We start from the raw sequence: 15,645 nt of genomic DNA, 5'->3' as shown, positions 1-15,645 counted from the left end.
TCTCCAACCCATCCTACCCGAAGTGGATTAGAACTCTGAACTAGGCCCCTTGTGTCAGGGGTAGGGGTCAGGTTTTCCCTAAGGAGAAGACCATACAGCTGCCAAGTAGGCAAATCACTTTTGTTGACAATTATTAGGTAAGAGAGTAGGGAGTGTGTTTATTAACTTGGTGGATGACATGTTCATGAGAGGGTGTCAGACCTTAAAAATTAGGATCCATATTCAAAGTGGCCTTGCTAGGGGTGCCTGGGTGGCTCAGTTGGTAGAGCATGAAACTCTTGATCTTGGGGTCATGAGTTCAAGCCCCATGTTGGGCATAGAGCTTACTTAAAAACCAAACCAAACCAAACCAAAAACAAAGTGGTCTTGCTGGACTGGAAAAGTGACCAGAAAACAAAGTTGAGAAAGAACAGGTCCAGGCCAGTTTGCTAGGGAGGATATGTACTATGCAGAAACCCAAGGCCAGGCAGATAGGAAAGAGGGTGAGTCAGCACCATCCTCAAACTGGGCTGTCCTTTGTGCTCAGCTGATGCTTTTAGTCACAGCCACTAGAACACATATTCAAATTTCCTACAGGGATAATGAATTTGCAGTGAAAAATGCAAAATCCCAGCTAAACCTTTTTGGCGGCCAGTGACAAACCTACTCAAGACATAGGGTTGGGTTGGGTTGGTGAGGCCAAAGGTGCAAAAAGAGACATTTGGTCTCATCCAAACCCAGGTCCAGGGGGTAGTGGAGTACATAAGGGGACTTTGACTCAACCAGGACTGGGATTGAATTTCAGCTCTATTACAATCTAGATCAGTAACTTTAAATTTTCTCAACTTAAGATATTTTGATGCAGAAGTAGAGATCAGGGCTGTTGTGAAGATTACATGAAAAGTGCCTATGAAAGGAATGTGTCACAAAGAAAATCCTAAGTTAAGAATGGCATCCTTCCTTTCTTTTTTTTATGCCTGACTTCTGGTCTTCTTTCCTTGCTACAAAAGCTAGTGAGAACTTGGGTGTATAAATGGGAACCCCTAAGGCTGGCTCGATTAGTTCCTTCCTCCATGCGGTGGATTTCTGACTATCTCGAAAAGGGATATGGGGCCCTTGAGTGGGAAGAGGAGACCCCCAGAGAGACTAAAGACCCCAGAACAAAGACCAAGGGACAGGTTCAAAGATTGGTTTATCTTCTTCAGCATGGGCAAAGGGTATTTGCACAGAAGAGATTAACTGCTTCCAGTCTTTACATGGGGCCTAGACTGTAATGTGTGCCAAGTGGGTGAGCTCTTAGATTTTTGAAAATTAGACATGAACTGAGTACTTACAAAATGTTTTCAAACTGTTTTGCTATGATGTCTTAGTAAACAATGTACTTTGGCCTGGGCTGGTTTACAGGGCCATCTGAAGGTAAGAGAAGAGGCTAGACCATGTCCTAATGCTCCTCCTAGCTCTAAGACTCTGACTTTGTGAAAGCTTAAAAGGAAATGAGAACATAATATGTTAGATTAGTTATCTTATTACATTTTTTTAAGAAAGCTCAGAAACAAGGGGCGATCATGCACAAGTTAGACCATGCAATCGAAAATGCTTTGGAGTCACATAGACCCGACTAGGAATTTCAGTCCTGGCACTGACCAGCTAAGTGACTCCAGCTAAGTGACTCCAGCCTCTCTGAGCCTTGGATTCTCCATCTGTTAAGTTGGGCACAGCAGCACCTGCTTTAAGGTTTTGTTATAAGAGTGAAATAATATTTGTAGAGCACAATGCCAGGCACCTAACAGGCAGTCGATAAACTCTAACTCCTCCCTCCTGTAAGTACCAGTATTGCTAACCACCCAATGTGTACCAAAAAATCATCCAAGATGTTATTCTTTTTGGCAAACATTAGGTGCAATTAATTGTCCCAGTTGATGAATGAGAAAATCTGAAAGCACAGAAGTTAGCTGTTGGCCAAAGTCTTAACACTAAGTCCATGACCCCAAAACTTCTCAGACTGTGAAAAAAATGGTGAGAACGTTTTCGTGTGCTAGGATGAAAATGCAGTTGAGTTCCAGAAAAACACTTCTTTCTTTGCCACTCTTGTAATTTGTTGTTTCCTTTATTTGATAGGGAAGGAACAATTTGTATTGTAAGAAAATGTTGACTCGGGGACCCAGAATGGGGTCAACAGTGTTTCTTTGTCTCTTCTGGTTTTGACCAGTTTCAGGATTTGTGCATTTCAAGGAGGGACGAACTTTGCGGTACTGTGGAATTCTTACAGATAAGCAGAAGACTAGAAATCTTGGCTTAAATTGCTCTCTTGCTTATTTCTTTTCTTTGAACAGTATGGCACGGCTCAGAATAGACACGAGTTATTTTGAGTGTTTTCCAAGAGAGATTTCTGGTCCCTGGACATCTTGGAGGAAAACCAGTCTAAGCAAGAGTTTTTTACAAAAGCAAATCTGGTGGAGTCCTGGACTTGCTCTCTACCAGGGCTAGGCCTCCCTTGACCTCAGTTTCTTCACCTGCTAGATGAGGGGTAGAAGCAGGTGATTTCTAAGATCTCTTCCAGCTCAAAATTCTCTGATTTATGTTCTACTATTTTCAAGAAAGGAATAGGTAGTTGAATTTTACCAATGAATTCATCAAGTAGGCATTTTTCATCATACCAGAAAAAGGATCCAGGCATAATTTAGAACTCCTTGTCAGTATAAAGACTTTGTCCTCTGATCTTCCCAATTTTTTTTTTTTTTTTTTTTTTAGTGTAAACCTCACCACCCAGATCGGGGGATGAGATCTGAAAATGTCCTTTTAGTCCAGCCTACTCTTTGGCCAACTCCCGTACCACACCAGGTGGACTTCGCTGCCATGAACCATGCCACTAGAATGGGATTTACAGCCAGCCCTCACTGTGCCCTCTCAGCTGCACCCAGACCTCAGTGGGGCTCTCTACATTGGGTCAAACATTGGGATTAAATTTAAAAACTATTGTTTCCCTAGTTCTATACCCAGGCAACACTCATCCCTTAACCTACCTACCCTCTCTTCTGACTCCTTTACTGCCTTGTCTGTTTAAGGTGATCTGTCTCTCTGAAAATACTCTAGAGGGATTCTCTAGGACCACACTCTTCAAATACAGGCTTTGGAGTCAGATAGTCCTGGCTTTGGGTTTTGACTCTGCCACTTATAGTGTGTATTTAATAACGAGTCCCCTGACCTCTCTGAGTGTGAATTTTTCATCTGTAAGACCACAATGTAAAATATCTTCCTTTCAAGGTTATTAGGACACTTAAGTATTACATGGAGAGCACTTCGCATAGGATTAGGCATATTTCAGATGACCAAAACATCAAATCTATTATGGTTACTTGTATAAAATAGGGTCTCAATAAAAGTTTGTGAAACAAGTAAAAAAAATGATATAGGAACCTCTTTTTCAGAGCATTCCAATTAAATTCAGATAAAAAGTGATGAAAAAGATGCCATGAAGATTATGGGACAGAGCAGCATTTTTTGAAACTATGTCTCAGACTAGCCACAGGATGGAAGGCAGAATGTGCAATAGCCTTACGAGGCTTTAGAGATAAACTCACCCCTGACCAGCCATGGGGCAAAAACTGGCCCTCAGCCCAGTATTTCCCGTTGATGAAGAAGAGGCCTGCGATCATGATGAACACCCATACTGCCAGGTTCAGTACGTTGAGGATGTTGTTGAAGCCCACGGAATTCTTTACCCCCAGCGCAACAATAATGGTGACGATGATTGCAATCACTAGAGCCAGAAGGTCAGGGTATGATTCTTCACCTTTCCCTAGAGGGCAAAGATACGAGTTAATATTGTCCAGAGGGAAAAAAGGGCCATGTAAACTCCTAGCACCCTGTCAGGCATTTGCACTCAGCTCTGGCAAGGGTGATCAGTTTGTCATGGAGGGAGGAGAAGCAAGTGTGTGCGGGCATGCTTGTCCACATGTGCGCTTGTGTGCAAGTGTGTGTATGTGTGTGCACGTGTGACTACACTGTGGTCCACAAGTGTCTATTGGCAAATGGGAAGGTTTTGGTATATAGGTAAGAAGACCTGATATCCTGGACCCAAAATTATGCGACATGACATGACAATGACAACACGGCCTATGGAACCGTGGCATAGAACACTTGAAGTCAGATCTGTCCTGAGACAGTCTTGGTGTATATATGGATTTAACATGTTATTTCAAAACTGGTTTATCTTCACTATTGTTCACTTTATAGTCCATAAATTTTCCATTCCATTCCAGCAATCTTTTCATTTTTAGAAAGTTTTAAAATGTGTATCTTTGAAAGCTATTGGAAGAGGGGTGTTCTTTGCATTTATGTGTATGTGGTTGCAGAGAAAAGAAGCAGTGAACACACCCCACCTATTTGGCTTGGTCTGTTGGCCAGTGGACTCCTGCCCTCTATAGAGGGGAAAAGGCACTGCCTCAGCTGTCAGGCTCCTGAATTTCAGCTGTTCTTTTGCCCATGATCAACTGTGTAGCCTTGGGCAAATGCCTCAGTTCCCTGGACCTCATCTGTAAAGTGAAGGGTTTGCACTACCTGATTTTGGAGGCCTTTTCGGACCTAAAAACTTCGTGAAATCAGTATACTGTGGAGATGTGGTCTTCATACTTTTTAATCTTCTCATGGTATCAGGATGCTCAACAATTTTTATCAATTCTTCTGAGATAGGGACACCAAAGTCACATGTGTAGCACACAGCCATGGAAGTTGTACTTGGAAGTTCTGTGGCAAGACCCCCAAGCTTCCTCAACTATTGTGTGGTTCCCATGAATATGAGAGGGTAAAGTCAGACGTCAGGATGGAAAGCAGGAGCAAGCGATGGATGGAGCTCCTGGTATTTGTTACGTGAAGTTCTGGTTATTTAGTATTTACCCAGTTATATTACCCCTCCTTGACTTCTGCTAGACTGGAATCCATTTTGTCCCTTTTAAAAGTATATTTTGTCATTTACAAATTAACACATGCTTATTTGTGAAAATTAAAAAAAATCTGATGAAACCACTGGAGAAGTTCATTACAGTTATTTTTCCTGCATTGGTTTTATTTTTATATAGTTATAAACATGATGCATATACAATTTGTATCCTTTGTCACATGACATTACATCAAAAACATATTCCATGTTATTACAACAGTCTTCCCAATCATCCTTTTAAAGCTTTAAAGCTACATAATATGCTTCCACAATTTATGTAATCATTTGCTCCACTGTAGAATACTTAGGCTGCTTCTAATTTTTTTATTATAAATAAGGCTGTGATGAATATTTTTTCATATAAAGCTTTTATGGAAATTAGGATGATTTCCTTAGGATAGATTCACAAGAGGACTACTTTGCAAAAAAAAAAAAAAAAGAGAGACATATTTAAGGCTTTTGATACATTTTGTCAAATTGAATCCTGAAAGGGGAGCCCATTTATTTGTTGGGGTAAGAGGATATGGCAGTCTCACCCAGGCCGTTGAGGGTTCCCACGCTGTCCACCATCCAGTGGCTGATGGTGTGGTTTGCTAAGGAGTCGAACATGCTGCTCAGAGCACTGGCACCAGCTGCAGTGCCAATCAGGTACTCCAGGATCAGGTTCCAGCCAATGAAAAACGCCACAAATTCCCCGACAGTGACGTAGCTGTAGGTGTAGGCTGACCCCGTGGTCTTGGGGACGCGGACTCCGAACTCTGCATAGCAGACACCTGCGTGGGACAAGCACACATGGGTGGTGGACTTCAGGAGAGGAGCTAACCTCTTCACCAAGATGTTTAACCATCTTGGGTACAAAATACTGGGAATCTCTGCAATCTTAGAACAAACACATGAAATTTTATATATATGAATAAATTCAAGGCCAATTCTAACGTCTTGCAACGTCAGTTCTGAAAAACTTTTAACCTGAATGCCTGTGAAGGCAATCAAAATGGATTCTAACAAACTATTGGAAACTGCTTTTTATTTAGAAACATTCCTATTTGCTGTATATGTCTCTGTGATGTTCCTTAGGTGTCAGAGATCCTGAATGAACGTGGGCCTAGGTCATTATGACCCCCACACTTAATGGCTACATTAGGTTAACATTCTTCTCTTTCATTTTTAAATATTATGGATGGAGCTCCTCATTTGAGAATGAGAGTTCAAGCGATCTGTGAAGATTTTGTACTATATATGGGAGGTGGGGTTGATAAAACATGCAAATGTAAATAAGTGACTAAGTTTTTAACAGGAAATTTAATATGTGGAAAAGACAATTTAATGAATACTTATAGAATGCCCACTATGTGCTTGGCAGGGTGCTAAGTGCTGGGAATAAAAAAGGCAAGTGAGACATGACCCTGACCTCAAGGGAAGGTATACCAAAAGATCAGTGTCCATCATAGGCTGCATAAACTCAATAATGCAGAGATATAGGAACAGAGAAAGTAGAGAGGAGAGACATGCATCAGCTGGTTTTGAGGTATATGGAGGAATTAACTGGGCAAAGAAGGTGGACCATGAAGCAAAGACATGGTGAGTAGGCAGTCTGAAGTATTTGGGTGGAGGGAAGTGTGCATGAGGGGACTGGGGGCAGAAAGCCTGGAGAGGTAAGTAGAAGCCATGTATTTTCCAAAGTGGGTCAAAACCCACTTCCACGAGAATCATCTATTAAATCATAATTTCAGGGATGAGGACCAGGAATCTGCATTTTCACAAGCTCTCCACTTATAATTGAAAAACACTAGTATATTCCCTCATTCTTTGATGGGATTATAGATCAAATTAGAAAGAGACTGGGAATATGCCAGACTTCTGGGAGTTGGGAGCATTTCCTACGTCATGCTGGGGACTCTGGGTCTGAGGCCAGTGGGTGGGGTGCCAAGTTGGATGACAAACATAGGACAGCTTGGAGGAAACACACCAGGAATGGGATGTAGAAAGGATTTCAAAGTAAACTTTACCTTCAGTCACAATTTTAAGGGCCAACCCTGAGGTTTTACATCACAAATCAGGGAATAAAATCAATGCAAGGAAGCAAAAACAGAGTTATCAGAAGCCAGGACACAATGAATGATTAAAGGTGATGCAGTATCTCTTTTCCTACCCCTTAGTGCTGTCAGCTCTCAGGGCATCCATGTGGAAGGAGCACTGGAAAAGTGGGGCTGTGCTCCTTTCTCAACTTTGTCTTGACCCTGTTCATTCCTTTATATTCAGTTTCCTTCTTTGTAAAATAAAGGAATTAGACAAGGATGCTCTTTTAAGGGTCTTCCTATTCTGACACTCTAGGATTCTACCTGTTTCATTGAATTTTATGGATTTGGCTGCTAAGTATATTGGCCATAGTTTCCTTTTCTTTTACATCAATTACTATATTGTTCTATATATGGAGACATTCTCAGGGCTAGCAAAGCCATCAGTGTCTGCACTGAATAGCCTAGGCCACCGTTTATTTTGAGTTCTTATGTGGCCCCCCCTACCCCTTTGTAAAACAGTTTTCCACCTTCTTCCTGGAGGTCAGACTGTCAGTTTTTTTTTTTTTTTTTTTTTTTTTGTCGCTGACACAGGGGTGATTTTGAGCAGGCAGACCACCTGTGATGTTTAAATTGTTAGAGTGAGTCTAAAATTAAGAGGAATTGTTCTCTGAAGGAAGGGCTGGAGAATTTTTCCATGAGGAGAGTATAGAGTGTAAAAGCACTGAGTATGAGGACCTGATAGTGTTTTCTTGAATGCTTGAAGGACTTTTGTGCTCTCATCTCCTGAAGAGAGTTGGGTTTGCAGATACACATTAGGCTGCCCTTTTAGTGTGGTGTGAGGAAGGGATTAAGAGGCAATCCTAATTCTACTCTTTGGTGTAGGATCCACAGCTTTACCCAATAATTCTTATATCCTATGAGTTTCTTCTCTTCACCCTCTTTACTCCTAATAATGCACAAGGCTTGTAAATTGAAGTTTCTCTACCAATGCTTTTGAAATTGACATTAAATTTGATTGTAAATTTAATTTGGAGAGCCAGTATTATGAAGTTTGGGCAATCAGTGGTTCTCTCCTTAATATTTGATCTGCCAAATTAGATGTAAAAATACCCAATTCAGCATCAGAACCCACTTGCCAAGGGTAATTGGCAAATAGCCAAGTCTCCCTTTGGTCTTGTGAAGGAACAAGTGCCCTGCTGCCCTGAGGCAGAGACAGAGGCCCTGAGCTGGGCACGGTGCAGGAGCATATGAAGTCAGTCATTTAGTTCCCATCCTGCTTGGATGCTGATAGCTGGAGTTTGGGAAGAATAGTGGGAAAATCAATTAGACACTAACTGGGTAAGACAATTTCTGCTCCTAGAGACCATTCTTTTGGACACTTTGTAAAGGATTTTATTTTTGCATCTTTCTGATTTATTTGCATGCAAGAATCCAGGCTTTTAGTGGGCACTACAGAGTATCCACCCTGGCAATGAAGCTCAGTGGTGAAGAGTGATTTCAACCCCAAATGTCCTGAAAAAAGCCAGAAAATGTTGTCAATCACTCAACTTTTCTCAAATATCTGGTGTGTAAGAGAGACATATTCAAAGGTATCTTTCTAATTTCAATAAGAAATAAAAACCAAAGAAAGGGAAACCATGGTTTTTATTCTAGGTCATGTAATAACTGAGTGTCTAAGGGCAGGTTACTTTCCTAACATGGGTAAAGGTAGGGGGCCAGATAGATAAACTTTAGGGTCCCTTCTAGTGCTATCATTCTTTGGTTTCACAGAATCAACTTTCAGTCATTTGAGTCAGTGGGGGCAGCCCTGGAGACAATACAGGAAACCAGTAGTTCTCAGCAAAAGTAGTACTGCTGCCTAGGGGGAATTTTGGAAATCTGTGAGGGTGTCCATTGTTCTCATGAGGATTGTGGGCACCTGAAGCATTAAGTGGGTAGGAGCCTGTGCTGTTAGACATTCTACAGTGTGGGACTGTCCCACAGAATGAGGCATTGTCCTGTGTGTTCCATAATTCCTATGGGTCAAAATGGACATGTTTATAAAAACAGGTTTATAAATTATAAAAACCTGTTTATAATTTCTGATCCTGAGTCTATCTCCATTTTATATATTAACACATTTTTTTCATGATTTCATATACATTGAATTTTCTAGGGCTGCAACAACTGGGTAAATTGAGGGACAGTTGTAATTTGTTTTGTTTGGAATTTACCAAGAGTTGGCCATTATTTTGGAAAATCATATCATCAAGAGCAACATGAGTCATGGTCTCCAAACATCAAACAGCACACCTGTGTGAGTGTGCATTCATAGTGGTTCTGTAAATGACAGCAGACTTCTGACGACTTCATTATCTCTCTTATTGTACTTATGCCCCGGCTTCCACACACTGAAATATTATTTTTACTAGAAGTGACTTTTCTTTAATTTATCTTCCATACTCAGGGCATATTGACTTTTTAAAAAATTAAGTGTGTAGCTGTGGAAGACAGCAGAAGTTTCCTCAAAAAGTTAAAAATAGAACTACCCTATGATCCAGCAATTGCATTACTAGGTATTTACTCAAAGAATGCAAGAGTACTAATTCAAAGGGATACATGCACCCTAATGTTTATAGCAGCATTATCTACAAGAGCCACATTGTGGAAATAGTCCAAGAGTCCATTGATTGATGAATGGACAAAGAAGAATATTTTTCAGTCATAAAAAAGAATGAAATCTACCATTTGCAATGACATAGATGGAGCTAGAGAGTATGATGCTAAGCAAAATAAGTCAGAGAAAGACAAATACCATATGATTTCACTCATATGTGGAATTCAAGAAACAAAACAAATGAGCAAAGGGGGAAAAAAAAGAAAGAGAGGCAAACCAAGAAACAGACCCCTTTCTATAGAAAATAAACTGAGGGTTAGTAGAGGGGAGTTGGATGGAAGGATGGGTTAAATAGGTGATGGGTATTAAGGAGTATACTTGCTGTGATGAGCACTGGGTGTTTTATGGAAGTGTTGAATTACTATGTTGTATACGTGAAACTAATATTACACTGTATGTTTTTTTTTTAAAGATTTTATTTATTTATTTGACAGAGAGAGAGAGAGAATGAACAAGCAGGGGGAGAGGCAGGCAAGTGGGAGAGGGAGAAGCAGACTCCCTGCTGAGCAGGGAGCCAGATGTGGGACTCGATCCCAGGACCCCAGGATCATGACCTGAGCCTAAGGCAGATGCTTAACTGACTGAGCCTCCCAGGCACCCCTACACTGAATGTTAACTAACTGGAATTTAAATAAAAACTTAAAAAAATAAAATATAATTTCAATAACTATAAAAAAAGAAAATTAAGTGTGCAGGAAGGTAGCATTATCTCTAGTTTGCATTTTAGGGTAGCAAAAGAAGAATTTCAAAGTATTTATTACCTAAAGTTGATTCGGTGTACTAGGGTGGAGAATCACTATTCTAAGTGAGAGAAAAATTTATAAATATTCTCTATTCAAGTTAGTAATGCATTAAAAAATTTCTTCCCCTGGGGTTGTCTTCCTAGTCATATTTGCCTTATGCTATTATCAAAGTGATTTTGCATTCCTTGGCTAACCATCAAGTGATTGGAGAGGGAGAGATATATTGATTCCAAAAGTATAACAGCATAGCTGGAGAAAATATGAAGTGCAATGTCGGGGTAAAGATAGCCATCATGAGTGACTGCCTGCTGCAGACCATCGGGTGAAGTTTCCCAGTGTAGTTGTTCAGAGATGGCAAGTCCAGGTCCTCGACAAATACAGAGGATTCATTTGAGCAGAACAAGAGGGAATAGAGTGATTTCTCATAGCCTGCAAGTCAGATATCCTTTACAAATTATCCACTCTTTAAGTATATTGTAAACATACCCTTCTTTTCATTTTGTCACATCCCTAGTGTTTTGTTTTATTTCTATACCCAGGACTGTTTTTGGTTAAATCGACAAACTGCCAGCCTAAAGAGCAAACTTAGGATTTACACATTGAAAAGCGGGTTGGGATAAGATGCCAAGGGGATTCCATATTTGAAATATTCTCTAATGATCTCCTCTTGCGTACCCTAAATGGTGTGTGATTTGGAGTTCAGAGAAATTTGGTCCTTTTCACTGTGAATTTCTTTCCTGAACTCAGAGAGTCTGTGGTTCTATCACAAATAGGTATAATCAGCCAGCCTTACATTAACTACTCGCAGAGAGCCCGTGGACGATGTTGAACTTTCCAAACTGTGCCCAGTATGGTGCCTCCAATAATCAAAATAATTACTATTTGTGCGTCCCACCACTCACAGCCTGCTCTGGTTCTCTTTTACTCTCTTAGAACCATCTCCTCCTTCCTAAGAGGGTGTAAAAGAGAAAGATCCACCTGCAAGTAGGTGAAAGAGAAGGATTTCTCCACTCAAGAAATATATTTCCCGGGCACCTGGGCGGCTCAGGCGTTAAGTGTCTGCCTTCAGCTCAGGTCATGATCCCAGGGTCTTCGGATTGAGCCCTGCATCGGGCTCCCTGCTCCGCAGGAAGCCTGCTTCTCCCTCTCCTATTTCCCTTGCTTGTGTTCCCTCTCTCGCTGTGTCTCTCTCTGTCAAATAAATAAATAAAATCTTAAAAAAAAAAGAAAAATATTTTCCTTCACATTCCACTAAAGAAAGCCATTAGATATACAAGTACTTTTTAAAAGTGTACTTTCACCTGGAAAGAGTAAATCTAGAGGTTATTCACACTTGAATGCCAATTACTCTACTTAAATAGAGGTTTTTCCATTAACATATAGTTTAACCTGTTGACTAATTTCCTAACCTATCCATCAACTAACATACCAATTTCCTACGATAACGTCTGACTTCCTAATTTCTTTTAAGTGACACCGTTTTTTTTTTTTTAAAGATTTTATTTTATTTTAAAGAGAGAGAGAATGCAAGTGTGGTGAGGGGCAGAGGGAGAAGGAGAGAGAATCTCAAGTAGACATCACGCTGAGCACAGAGCCTGATGCGGGGCTCAATCTTATGACCCTGAGATCATGACCTGAGCCAAAATCAAGAGTCAGATGCTTAACCAGCAATGCCACTCAGACACCCCTAAGTGACACACATTGTTAAGTGCCTACTATGTGAGGCACTGAAGTGAATGCCAGAGACAGAGATCTCTTGACCTTGAAGCATCTGTATTCCAATCAGGAAAGAGTTTAATAAACAGGTGATTCTGCATAGCCAGTATTTAATACTATACAGTATTTATGAGGTGTTATGGGAGCCCAGTGGGGTGAGTGGTTTTTAGACAGCACGGTCCTTCATTGCTGGGGAAGTCAGGATGAAAGGGTAAGTTTCTGATCACATATTGAAGGGTGAGCTGGGCTTTTCCAAGCAAAATAAAATGGGAATGGGTGATCTTAGGCAGATGGAAGGGGTAGCTGGAATGACACCTGTGGGCTGCTTTGGAGATTGAGGAGGATGAGTCTGCAGAGGTGAACTGGGATCAAGTGACTGAGGGAGTGAGACCTTTTTAATAAATTGGGGGAATCTAGCTGAAAAAAACCACCCAGTCCATCTACTTCTAGAGTTTTAAAGCTTTGTCTTGGTTGTAAAACCCTCTTTGCACACGTAGTGTGCTTTTGATAGTCTCATACAAAAATAAGTAACAGCTGGGTGGCTCTGTTTGAGGAGGGGGTTGGGAGACCTGAGGCTGGTCTGCTCAGGATCCCCCTCATCCCATATCTCCCCAAAGCTCTGACCTTCCTCTGTGGACTCACGGGGCTGCACTGAGCATGGTGCGGGATGGGTGTCAACTGCTCACTGGGGTTGTTCTCTTGATGGTTTATGTGCCTGAGCCCCAGACCTGAAGCTGCCCCTTTGATTAAGGACAGAGATTAATGGCTAGAATCAAAGCTACTGATATGTGGTTCTAGGAGCTTTCATTCATTCATTCATTCATTCATCCATCCATCCAAAACACTTATAAGATTCCATCTCTATGCATCTATGTTAGCTTTCAGAGATTTAAAGGTGAAGAGGAAGAACACAGTTCCTTTGTTGTGGGTCTTATAGTCCAGTGGAGAAGACAGACAAGAAAACCAACAATTATTATAAAATAACAAAGGAGATATTAGTTGCAGGGGCTGGGGGAAAATGCAGGAGTTGCTTTAAAAAGCTGCAAAGTTGAATTCTGAAGGAAGGTCTTTGGACAGCCAGAAGGACTCTCCCTAGGGAAAGAGGATATGGGAAGGGGTGGGGAGGGGTCTCCAAGAAGATAATTTGCCAACACTGCAGCTCCATTCAGGCCTCTGGGATCAATAACATCGGGAGTGTTGCTCAGAGGGTCAGTAGGGCTTTCTTGGGTGACTGGCCATAGGTCACAGATAGCAAGCCTGAGCACTTATTTTGAACATACTGTATCTATCAATGATTCTCAGTCATGAAGTCAGTTACTCCTGAGAGCCAATTATCTGCCATCTCCCAGACACAGGATGGAATCAGCCATTGGACTGAACCAGTGCATCCCACCAAACAAGTCTCTAAGAAAGTCCTCACCAAACAGCATTTTGCTGAGATGGTTGTTACTCATTTCCTTCTCATTTTGTTAGTTTTCTCAAAACATCTTTTTTTCTGTTTATAAATTCACAGCAGGGCTAAGACGTGTTGTCTATATTGCTGTGGTTGGTAGTACTGCTTAAATGTGGATTGGGAGTGGGCTGTAAGGAGAAATCACAGGACCTCAGAGAGAAATAGAGTGTGAATTCTCTTGGAAACATTTGTTTTGTTTGTGACACTGAATTCCAGATGGTGAATAATGAAGTATCCCCATCACTGCTGTCCCCCTTGAGAAGCAGGTTGCTGAGTTCTCAGAAACCTCTCTTCAGCTCCCTGGCATGTGGGAACCTGCCATTTTGCACCCATGTCCTCTTCCCAATGTTCTTGATTAGCCAAGAAAATTGTGCATTTCTTTCCCCAGGAGGAATCCGTCAGGCTCTCTCTCTCTCTCTTCCCTGCTCCTGTCTCATCGACCTGAGCAACCTTGGTCACTCCATCACCTGTCAGTGAAGCCCAGGCAATTTTAACAAATGCGTCTGGAAGAAAAGCAATTTGTCTGGCAATGCCCGTTTCTTTGCATCTAAGAAGAGACTTATAATTTTTCTGACAAAGCAGGCCCCAGGTGGACAGTAAGAGCCTGTGTTTAGGGGATGGGCAGCATCAACAATCAGGGTGTGTGTGTGTGACACTATTCATTACTAAACCTGACAGGACTCCAATTAAATTTGGGTAGGGAACAGAGAGCTTGCAAGGTCCCCAAACCAGAACACCAATTTATCAACACATACATGGGAAGGAAGGAAGATGTTCTCATAGTCAGAGAAGTGACCCCTGAGATAGGTCAAGGAAGTTTAATAATTTACTGATTAAATGTGACCAGACTATCTGTTTACTTTCTTCTCTAGATTTCCTTCTGTGAAAATATTTTAGAGCTTGTCAGAGGTACAATTTCCATAGCATGATGAAGTAGAGTATTATATCGTTGGGTCATGCTATCGTTAATATCATCAATAGTGTATGCTAGTTTATTTTATTGCTTTATCAAATGATGAAGATGGTAATAATAGTAATGCTCATGTGGTTGCTTTCAACTAAATGACCCACAGGGTTAGCTGTTCTTGGAGCCTATTTGACCTGGATTGGTCCCTCTTCATTGCTGTGGTGGCAGGTGGGCTGGGGCTGCCCTTTTCTCTGCTCCTAACATTTGTATGTAGACGACCTCAGGTCAATGTCAAAGACAGTCTTGGAAGGACAAAGATGTTACAGAAGAGAAACGCGCCTTTTTTTTTTGGCATCCACCTATGCTAGGCCTATTGTACGTGCTTTCTCATCTCATGCTCAGGTCAGCTGTTTGCAAATGCCGAGGCCATCAGCAGCAGCCCGTCTCTGCTTTAGGAGAAGCAGTGAGCGTTGTAGGAGCCACCCAGCCTCTGGAGAGAGGTCTAGAGTGTGGTCGTGACAACTAAATGAGATATTGCACACAGATCACTTTGCCCAGTGCCTGGCACACAGCAAGTGTTTACTAAATGACAACTACAATTAGTACTAACAATGGCCTTGAGTAAGGCATCCAATTCACTGAGTGTTAGTTTCCCCATCTGGGAAGTGGCGATAGTGGTCCCTACTGGGGGGCTGCAACGGGTCTGTAAAGGAACGTGTGCACTGTTCTGACATGCAGTGAGCACTCCTCCAGTGGGAGCCATGGGGATTAGTACAGAGGAAGAAGGGGAATCCCACAGACTTTCTTAGCAGTAGCCTCCTGAGTGTTTATGCAGGAGCCTCTGCCTTGCGGGTGGGATCAAAGGGGTTGGAAGCACGAATTGTTGGCAGATGGTTTTAGATGCTTAGCATTGGCAGGGATATCAGAAATCATCTGGAGTCTAGACCAAACCCTATGTGTGCCCAATTCACTTCTAAATCAGAACCTGGAAAAGTTCCTTCTTAGGTTTTACATCTTTAATCTGGAAACATATGTTCTCTTCTGCAGGTCCAGTCAGAAATTGTGAGGATGGAGAGAAATTTCCCGTTTTCTTGCTCAACCTTTCTTCAGGAGGCCTCCAGCCCCTCGTTCAGATGACTCTGACAACTGGGTTAGGAAGGCTTTGTGCAGAGAGGACAGAACAGGAGTAAAGTGACAGCTGGCCATTCTCGTGCACCCAGATATTTTTCAG

The 15,645-nt window shown here is 41.7% G+C and overlaps 1 protein-coding gene across 1 annotated transcript in view; it reads right to left on the bottom strand.

Annotated features, from left to right (window-relative positions):
• SLC7A14 (solute carrier family 7 member 14) overlaps window positions 1–15,645 on the bottom strand; it is a 111,899-nt gene that overhangs the window by 23,437 nt on the left and 72,817 nt on the right. The window contains exons 3-4 of the mRNA XM_025869624.2: window positions 5,455–5,691; window positions 3,561–3,778 (exon numbers count right to left, since the gene is read on the bottom strand). Of these exons, the coding sequence (XP_025725409.2) occupies window positions 3,561–3,778; window positions 5,455–5,691 (455 nt within the window). The remainder of the gene's footprint in view (window positions 1–3,560; window positions 3,779–5,454; window positions 5,692–15,645) is intronic.

Source organism: Callorhinus ursinus, unplaced genomic scaffold, assembly GCF_003265705.2.
Source record: "Callorhinus ursinus isolate GAN/ISIS: 27379988/994484 unplaced genomic scaffold, GSC_fseal_2.0 scaffold1, whole genome shotgun sequence".
NCBI classification, from domain to species: domain Eukaryota; kingdom Metazoa; phylum Chordata; class Mammalia; order Carnivora; family Otariidae; genus Callorhinus; species Callorhinus ursinus.
Note: the sequence above shows the minus strand (reverse complement) of the source record. Positions and strands in the feature narration are given on the sequence as shown.